Below are 22,730 nucleotides of genomic sequence, written 5' to 3'. Positions count from 1 at the left end.
ACACATTGGCCTCTTTCCTCCCTACTCTCCACACTTACAGACATGTCTATGTGTGCATGTACACACACATGCACGTGTGCACACACACCATACGAGCCCAAAATATAAATGTCAAAATAATGAAAGTAAAATTGGAGAATAAATCATCTTGGTGTGGGAAATGTGTGATACATATCCAAAGATTAATACTGCTAAAGCAAGCAAAATGCTACAGCAATGGAAGGAGATGGTGTAAGTCCAAGTATATTAAAAGCTTTTCACCTAAACCTTATGACAATGTTTGTTGTTCTTTTAAGAAATGTGCTCAAAGAAATGGGTGTCCCCCATAAGCCACCAGTCACAAGGTCAGACGAGCCTGCCCACCCACACAGCTGTGAGGCCACAGGATCTCCAGCTTGGCATTTTGAATGGGTGTTTGTCATAAATATTTCCTGAATTCAAGTGTTGAGTCTCAGCAGGGTCCTTCTACCACATCAGTCACAACAGTTCTGTTTTTTTACGGTTTCTGATCTAAGGCAGAGTCCCTATGCACAGTGTATAATTTATAAAATTTACGCAAGGTGACCCAAGCAGCCAGCCCATTTCCTTCCTCGGTGGGCCACCTGACCTCAGTGAAGAAGACCAGTAGGAACTGAATGGTGTTAGTGAGCGGAGCAGAGAGATGCCCGTGGGCTTCTACTGAGCCATTTAAGCAGGAACGGGAGGCTAGCGGGTACACGGATGCTTCTGGGAATGGGAAAGTGTGTGGGTGTCAGAAGCATGGGACATCAAACATGCTAGCTCCTGGCCTGACCCAAGGCTGGGTCTCCAGGAACCAAAGAACTCATACTACCAGAGACTTTGAAAGAAAAACAGGCTCGGGGTCAATCCATATCTAAACCCTCTGATGCAGCTTCAGCCCCCCAGGCCCCAGAGGCACTTTTGGAGATATTGAGGTGCTCTGTAATCAGCTAGGAAGAATGGACTCCTCACCGAGGACACAAGGGTACAAAAAACCACTGGTGATGCCAAAAATGGGACAGAAGTCTGGAAGAGAAAAACTCTGGAGAACTGGTCTTTCAGGATGCTCCGCAGAGCCACTCAGTAAAGAGGTGTTAGGGGCAGGGGCAGGGGAACAGGGGTCCTGGCTGTCTTCCTACCCATCTGAAAAAGCACCTTCTCTTTTCCAAATGATGAAGGCAACTGGAGATGGGAAATTTCCTAAGCTAGCTGCTGGCGTGGGTACTGAGGTCAAACACAGAAATCACTTCCATCCTTTCTCCACTTTCCCCTCTAGCATTCTTGGTTCCACAAGAAACAACTGACTTCAAACAACAACCATGGTCTGTTATCATCACATTCACAAGCACACTTGTTTCTGTTCTCCTCTCCCACCCCAGCACCCACCCTCACCCCAACACCCACCCTCACCCCAGCACCCACCCTCACCCCAGCACCCACCCTCACCCCAGCACCCACCCTCACCCCAGCACCCACCCCACCCCAGTACCCACCCTCACCCCAGCACCCACCCTCACCCCAGTACCCACCCTCACTCCAGCAACCACCCCACCCCAGCACCCACCCCCAACCCATCACCCACCCCACCCTAGCACCCACCCCACCCCAGCACCCACCCCCACCACTTCAGCTTTCTCTGGTTTCCTGTGTCATCCCTATGAAAAGAAAATTTGTTTATAAGATTTTAGACTCAAGTGGAAAACAGTACAGTCAATGTGAGAGCTCTCCTGCCTATTTGGGGTCAAAGACAGCAAGTACTTGTTTCTTCTTCTTCCTGCCCTAAGGAGGGGCATGGACCAACCACAAGCCTGAGACTATCCCAGCCCCCGGCCAGCACCCTCTTCTGCTTTCTACACTTGCCTATGCCCCTCTGCACTCCTCTGAGGTCAGTAATATATTTAAAGCTCTTGTTTTCATCCCGTTCCCATCAGTGAGATTTAATTTAACGGGAGGCTCACAGAAGGGAAATTCCACCTGCCTTTCTTCTGGGAAAGCATCTGCTGTGTTTTCCAGACCCAAATCCTTAGCCTAACATTTCTGGTAACATCCGAAAGTTCCTCTTTTTACCAAAACAATGCTGCAAACATCTGGGGTATCCTCACATCAACACCAGGCTCTCTTTTCTCTTGCTTTTAAAGGGATGAAAGGTTTCTCTCTCTCTCTCTCTCAACTCTTTAATAAAGTCTCATCAATTTCAATTTTCATGCTTTAAAGAACAAAACAAACAAACCAAAACCTGTCAAGTCTCTAAAGCAGAGGTTCTCAATCTGCAGGTTGTGATCCCCTTTGGAATCCTATATTCTGTGTAGCAGATTTTTACATTACAATCCTTAACAGTAGCAAAATTTCAGTTACAAAGTATCCAGACGATTTTATGGTTGGAGGTCCCCACAACGTGAGGAACTGTGTTAAAGGGTCTCAGCCTCAGGAAGGTTGAGAACCTCTGCTCTGAAGCAACTTCTGAGTAGCAGCATGATCTCAATGCACTTAATTGCCAGCATGGACCCAGTGAACTTGAACAGCTCAACAGTGCCCCCTGGTGGCCAGGAGTGCAGACACAGGACACTTGAGTGACGTGGGGCTGTGTTTAGCCTCAAAACAAGCTGAGTACCTATCATACGTTATCTCTGACTTCTACATGTATCCAATAGTTGACCGCCTCCTGCTCTACACACAGAAAATAAAAGCAATAAAATGTAATAAAAATATTTTTAAAGCAGTACAGCCTACTCAAGTATGACAAAGACTGAAGAACAGGAAACCAGTTACTGTGCTTCATAGGCAGTGGATTGGACAGCACTTGTCTCTGGCACAAAGAACCCCGAATTTCTCTTAACACACAAACCTATCTCCTCCGGATGAACTACTCCCTGGCTATTATTAAGAGACGTGGATTTATTGTGTTAAGTATCATCAGCCTTTGTTGAGGGGTTCAATATAGAAACAAACAAACGTAGAAAAAATGCTTTCAAAGAGTTCCTATTTTTACAGGGGAGGAAAGATAATGAACAATTTTTAAAATCCCAAATCCAAGTTTTATGAAGAAAATTCAAGGAGGGTGGTAGAGAGGAATAGGGTAGGGGCTGGAGAGATGGCTCAGTGGTTAGAGCACTGGCTGCTCTTCCAGAGGTCCTGAGTTCAAATCCCAGCAGCCACGTGCTGGCTCACAGCCAGCTATAACTAGAGTGTCGTGGGATCTGACTCTCTTCTGGGGTGCAGATGTACATGCAGACAAAACACCCATATGTGTAAGTAAATAAATCTTTAAAAGAAAGTAATAGGGTGGAGAGTAGAGGGGTTTTTATGAAAGAATTGTCAGGCAATTCTTATGGTTTAAACATGTCCACCAGATAGCATGTGCCAGAAACGATTCCAAAACCGTGCATTATGGGTATTTGAGAAGCAGGACCTTTGGGAGGTGGAGTGACAAAGTCATGAAGGCCTTGACCTTATAATGCATTAATCCATTCACGGGTTATCAGGGGAGTGAATAAAAGCCAGTTCACTTGCTCTGTCTACCATGTCAGGTCATGGCGGAGCAAGGAAGACGCTAACCCAATGCTGTGCCCAGTCCACAGGCTTCCCAACAACCAAACACCATTTGTAAATCTGTGGTCCGTTGTAGCAACAAGTGAGACAACGTGTAACAGTCACACTCACAAACCACCGACAAGAGGCTGTCCCAGAAAGAGGTCATTGCAAATGGGAAAAGCCTGCAGTAGGAACAAGTCTGAGCCATTTAAGAAAGAGCAAGAAGGCAAGGGAGAGAGACAGCTAGTACCTGCTGAGAAAAAAGGAGGAGGTGAGTTAAAGAAGGTGGTCCCGGGTTGGATCACGTGCTCTATGCTACACATTTTGGGTTCTTGGCTAGCTTTTGAGCTCACTGGAGACCTTTGAGGGACAGTGTCATGTTCATATTCTTTAGAAGACACCACAGCTGCTGAAGTGAACACTAAGTTGGTTGTCACAGTGACAACCATGGTGGAAAACAGAAAACAGCTCTGAGAACCAGGCATGGCGGTGCGTGCCTGTAACCCCAACTCTCAGGAGGCTGAGGCAGGAGGACCTTGCAAATAAAGCAAACCTGAGTGACAGAGAAAGTATGAGGCCAAGCCAAGGGTATAGAGTGAAACCCTGTCATGAAACAAACAGATAAACAAAAAGCCAGCAAGCTTCTGCAGGAGATCCGGTCTGTAGTTCGGAAGACAAAGACAGGAATGAGTGATTGAAATCAACAGGGTTTGCTAAATGATTAGAAAGTTAGGAGTCACACAGACACAAAGAGACTCCTGGCTTGACCAGCTAACTAGGAGACGTCCAGGAACTGAGTTGTGAAAACTGTCATAATTTTCATAGATTTGGAAGTAAGAGGCACAAAAATCTAAATTCTGTTTAATTTGTCTAGTGTGTTCAATTGTGTATGCTTAAAAGACAAGTTTGAATCCAAAGGGGTTGTGCTTAGAGGTGCAGATTTGGGGACTGTCGGTGTTAAGTGCATATGTATTAAAGTCATGAGTGTCAAAGATGCCGTCTAAGCAGAAAGATAACGGCAAAGGAAGAGGAAGGCCGAGGAAGGAGCCACGGATAGTTGAGCCAACCAAAAGACACCGAGAAGGCCAGCCAGGAAGACAGAAGAAACCACCCCAAAAGGGAAAGAGTTTGCAGGATGTCAAGTGCTGCAGAGATATGGTGACCCTTTCTGTACAGCAGTAAGACAAATGGAATGCTTAGTAAAGAAAGAGAAGGGTGTGAAGCCTCCGGGCACGCATGCCTTTTGGGGACATTCTATAAGACAGGAGAGGAAGACAAGGCAGCTGGAGGGGAATCAGGGCCTATTGGTGTGCGATCGCGCACACCACAGCATTTGTGTGTAAGCCAAAGGACAACGAGAGGTATGAGTTTTGAACTTCTACCACTTGGGCTCCGGCGATCAAACTCAGTCACAGACTGAAGTACACAGCCATCTTATTCTTGAGACAAGGATTTTCACTGAACCTGGAGCTCGCCAATGCAGTGAACCAGCAGGCCTTGGAGTCTGCCTGTCTCCGACCCTAACACTGAGTTTACAGGCCTTCGTACGTGAGTGCGGGAATCAGATCACAGGTCCCCAATGCTTGCTTGTAGAGCAAGCGATTTGCCTGCTGAGTCATTTGACTACCCCTAAAATGCTAGTTTAATGTGTTCCTAGAGAACAGTAATGAGAAAACTTTTTTTTAGGTATGAAATGCTTTAGACTTGTTTGTTGTTTACTGTTGCTGCTGCTGTGGTTTGATTTTTCTGGGGATTTGGCCCAGGCTGACCTCAAATTTGCTATGATCTTGTCTCCACCTCCCAGACGCTTTGGTTACAGGCATGAGACACCAGGCCTGGCTGGAACATTTTAAATGTTTCCAACACCCAGAGGGATTTAACTCACAGGTTTACACTATTTACATTTAATTGACATTTTGTTTCAGATAAGGAAACACAGCTGGACAGCTGCCAGCCTCTGAGTAGCTCTCTCCAATTCCACAGGCTTCCTCCCCTCTCTTGAAAACTCCATTTACCCTGATAGAAAGCAATTCCTTATCTGGGCCCATCAACAGCTTCATGGAGATGCTATTAACTCAGATGCTGCTATTCAGGATTTACCTGTTATCTGGGTTGTCAGGTAGATGACCACAGGGACTGCTGAAGACAAAGCCTGGAGGCTAACATTGTAGCTGGTGCCTTGATGCAGGTCCAGGCAAATCTCCGGGTTCTGGCTGCTGCTGGTGGTGTTGAAGACCAGCTCCTGAACAAATTCCTTCTGATCCCATCTCTGGCCCCAGATGTGGAACTGAAAGACGGAAAGCTCACGGGGTGAAACACTGGCTTCTCCAGGAGTTCTCTTCCCCTCCCTCTCTCCCCCATTTCCCCCTCCTCCTCTCCCCTCCCCATCTCCCCTCTCCCCTTCCTCTCTCCTATAAACTTGTTTTCAAGAAGTAAATGCAATAAGCTAATAGTAAATTTTCAACATTATACATCTTAAGTACATGTGGTGATTATAATACCATGTGGGTGATACATATATTTTAGAATAAAATACACAAAACTTGTCATTACATAACTATATTCTTGGCCCCCCGGGGCATCTTGATTTATTTTTATTTTTATATTTTATTTATGTGTATGGGGTGTGGGTGTGTGCACCTGTATGCAGATGTCCACAGAGGCCAAAAGAGGGCATTGGATGCCCCAGAGAGATTACAGGCTGGTGTGAGCCGCTGGGTGGAGTGGGGCGGGGGAACCAGAAACCAAACTCTGGTCCTAGGCAAGACCAGCAGACACTCAAGTTCTGAGACATCCGTCCACTCTGGGCCTGAGTGTTTTATGCCATGCTGGCCACATAGAAAGTCCAAGTCCAGCCTAGAATGCGTAGTGAGACTGTCTCAAATAGAAGATGGGATAGAAGAGTAAAACTCAGAGGTCAAATAGAAGATGGGATAGAAGAGTAAAACTCAGAGGTCACATAGAAGATGGGATAGAAGAGTAAAACTCAGAGGTCAAATAGAAGATGGGATAGAAGAGTAAAACTCAGAGGTCAAATAGAAGATGGGATAGAAGAGTAAAACTCAGAGGTCAAATAGAAGATGGGATAGAAGAGTAAAACTCAGAGGTCAAATAGAAGATGGGATAGAAGAGCAAAACTCAGAGGTCAAATAGAAGATGGGATAGAAGAGCAAAACTCAGAGGTCAAATAGAAGATGGGATAGAAGAGCAAAACTCAGAGGTCAAATAGAAGATGGGATAGAAGAGTAAAACTCAGAGGTCAAATAGAAGATGGGATAGAAGAGTAAAACTCAGAGGTCAAATAGAAGATGGGATAGAAGAGCAAAACTCAGAGGTCAAATAGAAGATGGGATAGAAGAGTAAAACTCAGAGGTCACTACACAACAGCTTGTTCCTTTTCATCCTGCATTTACGGGCAAAACCACAGGAGCAAGGGACATTCTCCTAGAGAGAAAATTAGGCACCACCTGACGAGGGTGCTTTTTGTAATAGCCAATAACTGAAGCAGAACCCCTCCCCCCCCTTCCGGTGATCGGTCTTCCTTCAGTGGTCACGGATGTTCACAGATTGGTGTGTGTGTTGACTGTCTATGACACACACACAAAGCCTGGTCTCGGCAGAGATACCAGTGTGACCAAAGGTCTCGGACTCCTACCAGAGACTCTGCCTGAGTATTGACCCTGAACCAAGATACACAACTCTAGAAACTTCCACACTTCCCTACCACTCCCGAGGAGCCTGTCCTCAGGCAAGGAAGGGGCGTGGCTGCCTCTGTACTTCCTAGCTGGTCTTCAGGATACATCTCTGCCAATGGCAGCTACACATGTATTTCTTAGTCTTGTATTTTTTAATTTTTTTAGATTTATTTCATTTTATGTACATGGCTGGTACCCACGGAGGTCGGAAAAAGGCATTGAATTTTCTGGAAATGGAGTTACAGGGTGCTGGGAACCGGGTCCTCTGAAGGAGCAGCTGAGCCATCTCTTAACCGCTGAACCATCTCTCCAGCCCCCGGATGTTTCAAACCTTCCACATTGTCTCTGCAACATGACTTTTCGACACGTACTAGGTACATCTCTACCACATCGGCCGCCTTCAGGCTGCTCCATCGCAGGCAGGTGTTGTTATAAACGGAGAGATTAGTGACCGTCTGTGACGCTGCAGAGGGGGAGAGAGAGCTGAAGTCACACGTATGGAAAAAAGAAAAAAAAAACCCACAAAATTGTCACTGAAACGTGTTCCTAGGACGAGCATTTACGTAGGATGGATTCAGCAGTACTTGGATTCGGAAGTAACCTGTAGCAATTTTCAAGAAGCACCGTGTTTCTGTTCAAGTACATGAGTCCTGTTGGGGGTTTAAGAGCCAGAGATGCGCAGTCAGCAACCTGCTAAAATGTTTAGGTTAGATACTGACAACCCCTTAAGTTAGAACTCATTGCCCTGGGCTTTGAGGATCATTTGGACAAATATGCATCAGTTTGAAATTCTGAACTGGGGGAAGCGTCAGTCTGAGGGACTGAAAACAGCCACTGCAAACTGCCTGGCCTTTTGGGATAAAATGGGTTTCCCTTGATTTGCATTTCCACCTCAGGTTCTCAGAATCTTGCTCAGTCTCATGGTAATCGATCCAAAGGCTACCGCACAACCACGCAGGATTTCTTCCAGAGGCACAGCTACCTGACTATTCACTGCAAACCTTGATACTAGAGACGAGGTCAGTGATGCCTGTCTCTAGACAGGAAACGGCATAGCTGAAATGCTAGGCAGTTTCAGGATCACTGCTGTGATTAAAGATTAAAAGACACCCGAAAGAGAGTCCCACGGGAAGTGGGGCTATGTTGAGCAAACCCTCGGCCTGACAGGTTTCTGCAAATGAAGCTGAGTTGGTAGATGTGACCCTCCTGGGTGGGTCAAGCATGTTTACAATGAGAAACTCTGCTTCACAAGCCACAACCTCACTTCAAATGCTGCCAGACAGCAGGTAGGGAAGAACCTCGGGTCTGAGGGACAGGACCCCATTCCAGGGTAAGCGGAAGACGGTGGTAGAGATGGGAAAAAATGGCCCAAGAGACCAAGGTCTCTGGATACTTCAAACTGCAAATAATATTTTATGCCACGGCTGATGTCCGTGTGTGTTTTTTGTGGTTCTAGTGTTTATTCTGGGACTCGCCTGTGCTAGCACACGCCCTTCCACAGAGCTCCAGCCCCAGTCAATGATGCCAATCTGGATGTCTGCGATCAGACGGAAGTAGAAAGTTCCCAGCTCTCAGTGTTGACCCGAAATGCCTAAGCTGTACGGAGGATGGCGAGCCAAGCACTAAGCCGTCTATACCAGGTCCACTTGCTAAAGCACACACAGAAGAAAAACAGTAAACAGGGCCCAGAGAGATGGCTCATAGTTAAGAGTTGGTGCTCCTGCAGAGTTCCTAGGTTCGGTTCCCAGTAGCCACACAAGATGGCTCACAAGCATCTATAACTTCTGTCCTAGGGAATCCAATACCCTCTTCTGACATCCTTGCACACCAGGCACACACATGGTTCACATACAAATGTTCAGGCAAGACACACGTACATATACAATTTAAATTTAATCTGCTGTATTTATTTATTTTAGTATTTTTGAGGTAGGGTCTCAGTGAATAGACTAGGCTAGTCTCAGATTCATAGAGATCCCCCTGCTTCTGACTTCTAAGTGCTGGAATTAAGGGTGCATGCCACCATACACAGGTTTTCTGTTTCGTTTTGTTTTTTTTTTTTTAGGTGAAATTTTATGTATATATCAGCAAACATAAATAAGTAGTATTAGTTCACAAGACAAAACATCACGATCAAGAAAAATTTATTCCTAGGATAAACGATCATTACTGGAGAAGCTATTAGTAGATAAGAGAGACCACACAGTTACTTTAATATCCAGAATAGCCTCTACATTTAAATATACTCCAGACTTAAAACCCTGGTTTACAAGGACTCAACTTCTCAGAGCCCTTTAGTTTAATTGTTTATTAGAATTTACCATGCTCAGTGGTAAAATAATTAAGCAACTTCTTGTAAAGTCACCAACAGTTCAAGGATGTCTAGTCTCAGGGTTATTATTTGCCTATTAGTCAGGACACTCGATAGACAAGAAACAATGGGGTACAAACACCAAAATGAAATCGGGACAAGGTCATAACTGCCAGGAACTCTCAGAGAATGAGCCAAATACCAAACTGCCCGAAGATAATGGAAATGCAAGACAAAATAACAGGACCTTGGCAAAGTGCACCAAGGGAGACGAAACCGGAAGGCAAGTCGTTTTCCTTCTGTGTACAAGGTAATGTATGAATGTGTGCATGGACGCCCGCGCATATCAGATCCCAGCTCCTGGGACTGATGGCTGCTCCACCTACAAGGCCCTGGTGGGATGGCTGACACCGAGAGATCAGCCTGGATTATCTGCCAGGCTCAGTGGAATAACAAGGATCTTTAGAAATCCGCTGATAGGATTAGAGACCTGCCACGGGAAGTGGGAGGCGGGGCGGAGACCTCAGGAATGTGCTTGCTGTGGAGACTGGAAAGCTTGTGTTTGGGTCCCGGGCGCCCACGCAAAAAGCCAGGTGAATGCATCTGTAATCACAGCTCGGGACAGGCGTGGGGAGCTCCGCGGATCCATGCCACCGGCGCTCAGCTCGTTCTGCCTGTCTGACTGAATTAGTGAGCTCCAGGTTCAGTGAGACTCTGTGTCCAAAAACAAGGCGGAGAGCGACAGAGGAACTCGGGCCTCGAAGTGCATGGGTATGCACACTCACTCACACACACAATTCACAGAGGAAGAAAGGGGGAGGAGAAGGGGCCCAGGGGCAGGCGTCTGAGTGTCAGGCCAGAGCGGACTGTGCAGGGAGACCCCGTGACTGCACGGGGAGATACTGTGACTACATAATGACAGAGTACACCAATAAGAGGTGGGACCAAAGCTAAGGAGCCAAGACGTGTCCTCTGAAGACTAGGGAAAAAGATAGCACCTCCCTTTGGTCCCTTAAAGACACATGGGCCTGTTCACACTCTGTCTGCAGCCCAGTGAAATGAATTTCAAGTGCCTGACTTACACTGTGGGGCAGTCAGCTGCTTGCTGGTTTAGACCACCAGGTTTTCAGTGACTTACCACACCAGGAATAGGAACCTATCCCAAGGAACAAAATACAAAACTGCAGAGACCCCCCAACCGAGGAGAGATAACATTGCAACCAACGCCAAGCAAGAAAAATCGAATGGAAATATTAAAGCACCAGCTGGTCGCGGGGGCACACGCACGCCTTTAACTCTAAGTTCTGGGCCAGGCTGCTTTACAAATCGAAGTCCAGGGCAGCAAGAGTACACAGAGAAACACTGTCTTGAAAATAACCAAAGAGAAGAAAGGGGGGTGCTGTGGGGAGGGAGATGGGGGTGGGGAGTAGGAGAGAACAGGTTTTTAAATTGTTTAAAAGGGTATAAAAGAAAGTAATAACAGAGAAAAGTCATGAGTGGGAAGATTGAGGAAACCACAGGACAAAGTAGAACCAGCTGAAACCAGCTTGGCACAGTCAAGACAGAAAATAACCACAGCTAAATTTCTTTGGAAAGATCAATGAGAAATAGCAAAATGGTAGTTGGGATCAGTTGATACAGACACAAAACTGTAAGGGACTGGAAATACAGCCCCAGTGTCAGGCAGCTCCAGCAAGGGGACTCCGACGCCCCCTGCTGGCCTCTGAGGGAACTGCACTCGCATGCACACACCGACACAATACACTAATTACTAATAAAGCCGAAACAAAAAATATAGCAGTATCTCCCCCATTTTCTTTGTCATGGCCTCTGCAAGGTATCTTTTTTGATATTAAACCAAAGACGTGTTCTTGTGCTGTGATTTTCTGTGCTTCATACTTTAAAAAGGATACTCTTCCCCTTTCAAAAACCAGTCTTTGTGGTTTTGTGGGAGATTTTATCTCTCTGGGAGTGATACCACACATGATCAGAATGCTAGAGTAGGTAAGCATTTTATTGTTAGTAAAGGAATCAACAAGCTGGCCAACATCATACGTACATGATCCACTCATACTTAATATATGAGAAAAATAGCACTTCTAATCAGTGGATGAGCAATATTAGATTTATACCTTGATACAACTGGAAAAATGTTCCCAACAGGCACAAAAATTATTTAAAAATAAACTATAGAATCTGTAAAACAACAATTTTTATAATCCCAGGTAGAAAAGAAAAACTAGGAAAATGAAAAACTAGTTTTAAAGTTATTCTTATGTGTCTGGTGTCTTGCCTGCAGGTGTGTTTGTGTACCGTGTAAGTGTTTGGTGCTCATGGAGGTCAGAAGAGGATTTTGGATCTCCTGGGACTGGAGTTACAGTTGGTTATGAGCTGGGGTCCTCTGAAAGGCTAGCCAGTGCTCTTAAGCAGTGAGGCATTCTCTAGCCCCTAAAGACTAATTTTAAAAAACTGTAGAAAGTAAACTTTTCTCTGTGAGGCAAAAGATACAATACCCAAGCCTGAAAGATAAGACACAGACAACAGGGGAGTGGTCGTGGTGGGAAAAGCGAGGACCCTGGAGCTTGAGCCCAAATAGACTCCCATAGATTCATGCTCTGAACGCCCACTCCCAACCGGTGCTGATGCTGCGGGGTTGCTATGGAGATTATAAAACCTGGCTGGCTGGTGGGCATGGTGGCCCACACCTTGGATCCTAGCACTTGGGAGGGAGATACAGGTAGATTCCTGAGTCTGAGAGTTCTAGGCCAGACAAAGGCTATACAAAGAAACCTGTCTCCAAAGTAAAACTAAACTAGACAGACAGACAGACAGGCAGGCAGGCAGACATGCATGCATAAGTAAACCTTACTGGCTGAAGTAGGCCACAAGGGGGTGGGTCTGTGTAAGCCACAGCCTGGCCCTACCTTCCAGCTGCTCTCAGCGCTAGTTCAGCGGCCACCACAAGCCCCCACCACAGTGAACGCTGCTCCACAGAGTCCTCTCCATCATGAGGAACAGAAGCTTCTGGAACCATAAACCAAAACAAGCCTTTCCTCCCTTAAGTCATTCAGCGCAGGCGTTGGGTCATAGGTGGACGGAGAACGGATGTACACCCGCTGATAGCAAGGCGAGCTAAAACCTCCAACAGCACAGAGATGGGGGGAAAACGGAAGAGGGGACTGGGGAAGGATGTTAACAGGCCTGTAAACAACAACAATGTTCCAAATTAAGACAAAGCGAGGCCCCTGCGCAGCTCAGCAGGAGAGCAGCTAGCTGCCTAGAACCAAATGAACGTGTTTGTTTACTGACTCTCAAACACAGATGGTGTGGTGAAAAGGTTTTCCTAACAGGCGTTTGTTTTCCATCAGTTAGCACAGTCTCCACCAAGTCCCTTTCTCTGTGAAGGACTTTATCGAGGAAGCCCCACTCCTGAAACTCAATTTTACAGAGATATGTATGCAGAGATCAGCCGTATCTCATCAAATTTAAAATATCATTATCTTATGACACCCTAGTATCTTATGTATTATTAAAAAAAAAATTCTGCCCACTGAACAATCATTTCCGTCTTTTTTTTTTTTTAACTTATCGGATAATGCTGCTTGAAAGAGCTTTTTCAGACCCATGTAAATACTTACAAATGAAAATGTAACAAAATCTGATTGAACATTCTTAAAAATATGTCCATATTTGGCATCGAATTTCTCACTTTTTAGTTGCAGTACCAGGGTCTGTCTTGGGTGGGGTGAGAGATGCGCTCATGTGTATAGAGGATACGGGAGGCTTCAGGTCTTGTTCCATCCTTTCTACTACATTCCCCTGACAAAAGGTCTCTCACTAAACCCACACCTACAGTGGCATACAACAAGCCCCACTGATATTTCTACCTTGGCCCCGGCCCCCACAGTGCTGTGGTTACACACACACACACACACACACAGACACACACACACACATGCACACATATACACACACACATACACACATGCACACACACATACACATACACACATACACATACACATACACACACACATACACACACATACACACATATACACACATACATACACACACACATACATACACACACATACATACACACACATACACGCACACAAATGTGCAGGCTGTTTACATGGGTTCTGTGGATTTGAACTCTGGTCCTCATGTTTGCAAGGCGTGCCAGTTTGAATGAGATGATCTCCCTTTGGTGCCCTGCGGTTTGTGTTTGGAAAGGTTCCGGTGGTACAGCAGCATCCTGCCAATTCCAGTTTCCTCTGCCTGCTTCCAGCTTGCTTTTGGACACGTGAGCTCTTAGCTTCCTGTTCCAGCTACTAGGCCTGCAGGTAGCTGCCATGCCTCCCCGCCATGACAGACTTACAGATCTAGACCCCTCTGGATCCGTAAGTCCAAATAAACTTTCTTCCATGAGCTGCCCTGGCCACGGTGTTTTATCATAGCACCAGGAAAGCAGGCAGTACACAGCGTCCTAGTTGGGGTTTCTGTTGCTGCAATGAAACACCTTGACCGAAAAGCAAGTTTAGGAGTGTGGTGGCTGTTCTTGGTAGTCAGAACGACTGTGTCTGAATGAACAGCAACCCAGAAATAAAGGGCACACCTGTGAGATATTTGTTCCCCCTTGGTTTGAAGTGGGCGAGTCCACTTCTAGTCTGGACCTTTGAGGTAGAAAGGCACACACATCTTTGATCTGATCTTGAGGCAGGAACACACACGTCTTTAATTAGGATCTTGAAGTCGGAAGACACACATTTACTCTGGACTAGGATTGAGGAAGCTTTTGCTCTTTGCCTGTTTGTTCTCACCTTGTTGACAAGTCCATCCCTTCACTAGCATCAGAGTCTACTTCTGTGGGATTCCAACACCTACTGCAACTTCCAGCCTCGTGAACTGAACAACGAATGGATTCTTGAACTTTCTGTTCATGGCCTGCCACTGTTGGATAGGTTGGACCAGAGCCTTTGAGTCATTCTAATAGATCCCCTTCATACACATTCGTTTTATAAGTTTTTACTGCTCTAGGGAATCTTGACTAGTATAGGGAGGAAAGCAGACCCACTTCCAGATCACTGTTCATCATTAAAGGAAGTCAGGACAAGGACCAAAAAGGAGGAAGAACCTGGAGCCAGGAGCTGATGCAGAGGTCATGGAAGGATGCTGCTTTTCACAGAACCCAGGACCACCTGCCACCCTTCATCCATCCATCCATTCTTCCTTCCTTCTTTCCATCCTCCCCTCCATCCCTCCTTTCCTCCTTCCTTCTCTCTTCCCTCTCCCCCCTTCCTTGTATGTTACAAGGATAGAATCCAGGTGTGTATGTCTGTGTGTGTTTGTTTGTGTGTATGTGTTTCTAAGGATGGAATCCAGGTGTGTGTGTGTGTTTGTGTGTTTCTAAGGATGGAATCCAGGTGTGTGTGTGTGTGTGTGTGTGTGTGTGTGTGTGTGTTTGTATGTGTATGTGTGTTTCTAAGGATGGAATCCAGGGGTGTGTGTGTGTGTGTTACTAAGAATGGAATCCAGGTTCTTCTACCCATCATACAATCACTTTATGATGGAGCTACACCCCCAGTCCAGTATTTCTTTAAAATGCACTCCCCATTTTCCAGCTTCTCCTGTGAGTCACAGTGGACCGTGCCAGGAAACTTGGTACAGTTCAGTGGGTCCAGAGACCCCCAGCACTCTCTGAGGACAGTAGGCATCTCCCTCCTCCCTACCAAGATTCCTGGCCCAGAACACATGACCACACTCCCCACAAAGGGTTGTGACCAATGGTCAAGTCTCCCAGAAGAGAATTCTTTATGCTAACAAGGTATCTAGAGGCCCTGAGGGTTTAGCCGATAAATGTCCCTTCCCAGACATTCCTTCCTACATAAGGCATTTAATCTCTGGTTCCCCCTGAGAAGGTGACATGCACCCGTTTTCCTTGATGAACAATGAATAAACAGTTTGGAACCAAAGACTGTCTCTTTCATCAAGAACCAGTGTAGGGAGCATAGAAAAGGCCTAAGTACTCTGAATGACACTATAAGTTAAGACCAATTTGAGGTATTCATGGGCAAAGAAGTTCACAGCAGAGAGATACCTGACCTTAGCCCAACTCTGACATCAAGAGTTCACAGATGCCATCATGTGAAAACGAATATCTGAAATCCAGTAAGACATACTATACATGCATATTAATAACTGTTTTTTGAAGGGGGGAAATTTGATGTCCTTCAATAATATGCAAATTAGTAAGTTAGACACTTTTAAACCATGGAATTTTATCACCTCAGAAAGAATGGGATAAAAGTATATGAACTCGTAAGAAAGTATGACTGTAAAATATTGCAAGGACAAAAAAGTAAAATTAAGTAGAATGAAATGTCTTCTTTGCTACTGGAAGTGCTGAAAATGTCCTTGGGGAAACCTCCCAGGTCCCTGGTCACCTCTCCATTCTCCCTTTCCCCCACCCACTGGGTCAATCTAATCTAGATTAATGAAGCTGAAAAACCAGACCTGCAAGAATGTCTCACAGGAAACAAAAATCTGGCTCTTAGTTCAGACTCTGGAACTTTGCTTCTCCCTCTTGCTGTGGGAGAGGGGCTCTGAGGAACATCAGACATTTCTTCCTCTCTGATCAGCAGTCCTTCACAAAGAACTGGAGCTCTGGGGAACAGAGGGGTGCAGCGGGTTTCTTCTACTTCTTTGTGCTCCCAATGAGGAGGAGGGTGACAAGCACAGCTGTCTTGGTCATTTGATGAAGCTATCAGCAAAAAGGAGGAAGCCAAGCAAGTGACGTTACCCCAGTGGAACAGAAGTGCTATAAGGCTTCTGCTTGGTGACAGTTGGAGCTCACTGTCAACTTGACAGGGTCTGGCCTAGAGACAGGCTGAGGGATTGATGACCTAGCTACTGGGCACGCCTGGGAGTGACTGTCTTGACTGGATTAACTGAGATGGGGGGGCCCCATCTTAACTGCAGGTGGGGTCACTCCACGGGTGGGGCGCCTGTACTTCGTAAAATGGAGAAAGTGAACTGAGGAGCGGCAGTGTGCGTTCAGCCCCCTCTGGGCTGGGTTCTTGGTGTGATGCCTGAAGCTGCTTCAAGCCTTTGCTGCCTTGACTTCCCCTTCATGATGGTCTGCACCCTTCTACTGGACCCAGGAGAAAGCCTTTCTCCCTTAAATTGCTTCGGTCACAGCGTTTTGTCATTGCAACTGCAAAACACATGAATACGTGCTCTTGACATGCATTTGACCTAGGGGAGGAGTCATTCACTAGGTAAGCATATGACACTTGTCACCAGATAAAATTAGTGCGGAGCATTTTACAGATAGAGTTTGTCACACACAGAGACTGGTTTTCCACACGAATTAACCCTCTAGTGTTCATCACAAACCCACGAGGTAAGTACTGCCAGTCACAATAAATGAAGTACAGAAAAGATGGGGGAGGTGGAAGAGGTGGAAAGATTTGAACCAGTAAGGCACAGAGATGGAAAGCCGGCATTTAGAACACAGAGATCAAAGTTCTACCCTATCCGAGGAAAACCATGGTCTCTCGAATCTGAATCTCTACCTATTCTCCAAAATATCCTTCGGGTCATAAGGAGGAGCAGATAAAATAACGTGAGAACAACATTGCTGGGCTGGGTGAAGTGTGCATTGAGTCGGCATCACCCTGAGCTCTGTCCCCAGAATCTGTGTAAAAGCCAGGGACAGTAGCTTTTATCTGTAATACCAGGACTGGGAGGTGGGCTCTGAGGGCGGGCTGCTCACTGGTGCTCAGCATTTCAGATCGTCCCAAGTATCCAAAATGGCGAGCTGTCTCAAAACACAAGGTGGAGAGTTGTAATTGAGACACCCACACCAGCCTGGTCTGCACACGGGCACACACAGCTGGACACACTTCTGGACACATGCAGACGCAGACACCACAAACGCACACCCACAGGGGTCATCCTAACTGGAAAGCAGAGAGAACAGAGTCATCTTAAGAGCATCATTAAACAAAAACAAACAAAAGTATCAAATTCCAAACAAGTTCTCTCACTGTCCTACCAGGGTTTGTGGAGAGCTGTGTGGGAGGCAGGGAGCTTCACAGAGAGAGAGAAGTAACACTTTCAGTGTGAAAACATGGCCACGGAACAGTGTGACCACAGCCTTGGCTACAGAACTGGTAGGACGTGTCACGGTGCTGGGGAGTGGCTGAGAAAGTCACACACCGCTCCTGGCAAAGAAAAGGCGAAGAGGGAAGACATGTGTCCTCGGAGTCTAAGTGCTGACAGGAAGAAACGTGAACATTAGTGCAAGATCCTGCATAGCTGAGAAAACCCTCAACTAAAACAGAAGATTCGTGCTCAACCAAAGAACAAAACACAGAAGAAATGCTTTACAGCAACTGCAGCTCACCATCTTGACAGAAGAGGGCGCTCTTAACCCGGGAATCTCACTAGCTACCACTGCAGGCCCTGACAGCAGTGTCCGCTAGAGAAACAAGGGTCTATGAACAGAACTTTGCAGCTTGGGCAAACTATCATTTTGAAATCCACAACTAAGGACAAATTAACACAATAAATAATCGTTTGAGGATATGCAGAAAACATGTGCAGTCATAAAATTAAAACTAAGGACGGAAATGGACACAAAGCAGGAAGAGACTGCAAAGAAAGTGTCTGAATTCAGAAAATAAACGAAAGGATAAATCAGCGATGGAAATAAAAGCTGAATTTCTTGATGTCGCTGAAAGAATAGATTTGAATAAAATTTAATAAAAATGGTGGAGAAAATTTAAAATGAGATTTGTTTTTTTTTTTCAAGACAGGGTCTGACTATATAGCTAGCCCTGGCTGGTCTGGAACTCACTGTGTAGACCAGGCTAGTCTCGAACTCACAGACATCTGCCTGCCTCTGCCTCCAGGAGCCGGGATTAAAGGCCTATCCTAAAATGAGATCTGAAACAAAAACAAAGAACAAAACAACAACAACAACAAAAAAAAAAAAAAAAAATCCACAAAAGGTCAAAACTGAAATATAGGAAAAAGGCCCAACATATGCGTAGCCAGGGTCAATGGCGGGGGGGGGGGGGGGGGGTCAATGCATTGAGACATACTATTTAAAAGTATAATTCAAGATAATATTACAAAAGTCAAAAACATACTTGAATATAAATGTCGAAAGGCTGAGTCAGAACAATCTCAAACCGGCTCCAAATAAATGGATGCATTTTAAGGATAAGGGAAGAATTCTCAGCCCCACTCCCATCCCCCATCCCCAAGGAACCAAACAGAAAGGATGGAGGGTTAAAGGGACCGCTTCTCAGTGAGATGAGAATGCTTGGAAATACTTTCTACAGTTTCAGTCCCTGGAAAGAGGGTCAGCTCCCGCCTCTTGACTGTTCCTGAATTTTTATCAAGCTTGTGCTACAAACATGTATGACCCTGCTGAGGAGAATGACAGGACAGGCATGTTCTCAAACATCCCTGTGACGTGGCCTTCAAGCCCTTCCTTAGGAGCAGCCTAAAGAGAGATGTCGTTGCTATCCAGATATTTCCAGAAAGAATGATTGAAAAACCCCACCATTCTGAATTAAAGCTGCAATTTTCATAACTGCTCTATAAACTGTGAAGTCATTTCTGTTACCTAGGTCTATCCAGGTATCTTTCAAGTAGATGAAGTTAAAGAAAGTACAGAGGCTCAAAGTTGAGAGGTCATATTACGAAAAGGTTTCTTCGGATAAATGTAGCATCTGGCTGCCATGAAGAATTTCAGGTTATCAGTATGCAACTACATTATACAGAGAGGAATTGGGGTCCGTCACACTGGGCAGATCTCACATTTCTCCTGACTCAGCTCTCTGGAGTCCAAGCTTCCAAACTAGAGAGCTAAGCAGCAGTCACCAATCAGAAGCCTGTGTCACTCACCAGTGACTCCAAGTATGCACTAGATCTCACGCTGAGAGGAGCAATGTTACTGCTGTCATACCTAAGAGTGACTTAGGTCACACACCGGTGACAGATCTGCAGAGAGCAGCCATTTCTAATGTGTCTTTTCAGACCCACATGCAGGGGGCAATATAAAGACAGCTTTACAAACTTCTGTGAGGAGCTGCCCTCCCATTGTCCTATGGACCGGACAACGTGGAATCAGACATCCCCAACTCATGTTAAGGGCACTTGTGAAAAAGCTGAACCGTTAAGATCTTACAGACAGTGGCGTGCCTCCCTTTCTGACTGGTCTAAACAGACTGCAGAATTCTAATGTTGAGATTAATGAACTAAAAGGCTATAACTCAGCACTGTGAACTGCCTTCCTAATGCAGGCTCCTGGGATGACCTAGATATTTGTGTTCAAGCCCCCCGATGTCCCACATCACAGAGTTCCCTTGCTGAAGTGTGTGAAGGGTGGTCACTTCCTCACTCCACAAAAGCAAAGACAATTCCCCACCCGTTCAGCCTCAAGGAACAGTAAATACCAGACCCGACTGACAGGAAGCTCCATTCCTTGGGTCACGTTTCCTGTTGCAGAGTTCCTGTGTTACGGGTTATTGAGCAAACACGGTGCAGCCTGCAGGACCTCACGGAGCCCCAGCGTCCAAGAAGTGGAGAAATAGGTCATCAGCTGCCCAGTGCTGTCTAAGACTAGCTGGAGGAGCCAGTTATATTTAAATCTTCTCTAAAACGACCACACCACAATCTGTGTTGAGGGTCATCCTGGCAATTGCCCACAACAGGAAAGACGCTAGTTTGTCTACTAATCACATGTAATCATATCTCTGCCTGCACTGTAAGTGGCCAGGAGTAGCTAAGTTGTGTGTGGTTAAAACAATGCTGGCCAAGTGGACTGGCAGAATCGGCTGGGCAGGCCCTGGGTGACACCTGTGCATACTGACACAGAACTTCTGGGATGGAGCCCGTGAACCTGTGCCCCAAATCTCTCCTGATAACCCCATGCTTGCCAGCATGTGACAAGCACACTAATGTCCTGAGCACTAGTCTCCCAGGTGCAAGAGCCAAATGGTCTGCCCCCTGGTCCCCTAGGAGAGGAAGTGAGCAGGAAACAGAGGTCCTGGCCAGGCAGGGGCAGGCCCTTCGTCCCGCAGCCTCTTCAGAGGGGAAGCCCTAAAGCTGCCCAGCTAAACCCAGAGGGCTAAAGAAAGGGTAGGAGGGGCCTGGCAATGTGGCTCAGTGGACGGCGCTTCCCAGTTGGTGGGAAGTCCTGAGTGGGTGGGTTCTCTAAGGAAAAGAAGAAAGGAGAGGGTGGTGGGAGGGAGGGAGGGAGGGGAAGGTAAAGATCCGGTGTCCCTCACACTAGCTGGGAGCTGTGTTGTTAACATTGCTGGGCTTCTATATGGCTTCCAGGAAAGTCCACAAAGGAGGAGTTTCCAAGGAGCCCCGAGGAGTGCCATTGTACCCCTATTCTGAGTCAGAATGCTGAGAATACAATAATTTAAAAATCCAAGAGACTAGTGAACACCGAACAGTTTTTAATACACCATTATACAGGAAGGGGGAGCCGAGTCACTGATCTAGCACAAAATAGTGTTGGATTGTTTTGTTTTTTTTAAATCCTCAAGAAATTTCTATCCTCACCTATAGGCTGCAACTTAAACCCCTTCCAAACCACCCATCTTATAGACCTTGGACACAAAGGCTCAGCCAATGAGCGGTCTAGGGCTTAGGGCTCTCTCCATTTTGGATACTAGGCACCTTTCTAAAAACAGACTCCCCCCTCCCCGCTTCCGGTACACAGACCCCCCCTCCCGCTTCCGGTTAGGGGAGGGAGAACCTCATGCCTCCTCTAGTTTATCTGGTATTCAGATGGACTTAACAACCCGTTCTTTACATGTGACCATGCTCCTGGATGGCTCAGCTGTGAGCCTTCTTGATTCAGCCAGTGCCCAGTGCAGCTGAGATAACATTTTCGTCTCCTCAAAGACTGCCAGGTCCGGCCCGCACGGCCTTGGGAGGAACAGAATGACAGGGTTCCTGCCCCTGGCACAGGGCCAGTAGGCGTGGGCCTCCGTGGGTGTCCGTGGCTGCTCAGGGCATAGTGCACATATTTTATGTCACTCCTTTGAGGACTGTCCTCCCTGTTAACGTTAATGCCTCCACAAAGATCAGAGACAGCACAAAGTCCAGGAGGTGAAGGTGTGGCTAATGTCTAATGTCTCAGCAAAATGGTAAATGCCGGGACCTTCAGGACAGAACTTAAGGTTGTGGGAAAGGACTCTCTATAAACGAGTTCAAAAGTATACAATTTCTCAACCATGCAAAACTATGAGGACGCAATATAAATGACATAAACACAATGTAGGGGGCTTCAGGAACCTGAAGAGACGAAAGCAGCTGCACTGCGAGCCAACTTGTCAAAAAGAGACTGAGGAACGAGATAAAGAGCCATTTTGAATTTGAGATGAGAGAATTCCCTCTCAGGCTGCCTGGAATCTCCACATAGTCTCCCTGCCTGGACCCCCACGAGGATTCACTGGTAAGAGTCAAGCATCCGGAATACCAGACAAAGCTGGTAGTCTGTTAGAAATAACAAGCAGGGCTCCTGACCCTGTCCTTAGTGCTCCCCCTGGTGCCGCTCCCCCCTCATACCTAACTTGCTGTCCCCGGGTACAAAACACAAAGGGACCCATGCCTACCTGTGGCTGAGGTTGCTATGGTTACTTGTGCAGAGCGTATCTCAGTGGGGCTCAGAAGGGTGATGTTTATCGTGTAATCAGTAGCGGGGTACAGATCTAGACACACTTCAGGAGCTCGGTCTCTTGTCGTGAAGTTAAAGCAAGCAGTATGATAGGAACTTTCTAGATACCACCTCTGACCCAGAACCTCCACCTGTGGGATGGGAAGAGAGCTCTGCGTTAGCTTCCTGCTGCCTGGCAGATCTCTGGACTGCGAGCCAAATCCGGGGCAGCCTCTGCAAAGCCAAGGCCCCTGCACCCAGCCTACCCAGTTTTCCTCTCAGCCAGGTGCAGGACTAAGATTGAATCACATAACCAAAGGCAGACAGGGATAAACAAGACAGAAGGTTATTCCAGAGCAACCCCCTGCCGCCCACTCAAATGGGAGAGACCGCACCACAGCTACCAGGCAAAATTCGTTCAGTTTGGTTCACTGGGAGGAATCCATAGAGAAGCCCCATTGTGTGGGGTACTTAGAACTGTGAGAACTACTCCGTGACATTC

At 46.5% G+C, this 22,730-nt stretch overlaps 1 protein-coding gene across 1 annotated transcript in view; it reads right to left on the bottom strand.

Annotated features, from left to right (window-relative positions):
- SUSD1 (sushi domain containing 1) overlaps positions 1-22,730 on the bottom strand; it is a gene marked incomplete at its 3' end in the record, with an annotated part of 114,092 nt that overhangs the window by 22,984 nt on the left and 68,378 nt on the right. Inside the window, exons 10-12 of the mRNA XM_080940173.1 lie at positions 22,188-22,380; positions 7,598-7,689; positions 5,632-5,818 (exon numbers count right to left, since the gene is read on the bottom strand). Of these exons, the coding sequence (XP_080796299.1) occupies positions 5,632-5,818; positions 7,598-7,689; positions 22,188-22,380 (472 nt within the window). The remainder of the gene's footprint in view (positions 1-5,631; positions 5,819-7,597; positions 7,690-22,187; positions 22,381-22,730) is intronic.

This window comes from Micromys minutus (genome assembly GCF_963924665.1).
Source record: "Micromys minutus genome assembly, chromosome: 28".
Lineage (NCBI taxonomy): Eukaryota > Metazoa > Chordata > Mammalia > Rodentia > Muridae > Micromys > Micromys minutus.
Note: the sequence above shows the minus strand (reverse complement) of the source record. Positions and strands in the feature narration are given on the sequence as shown.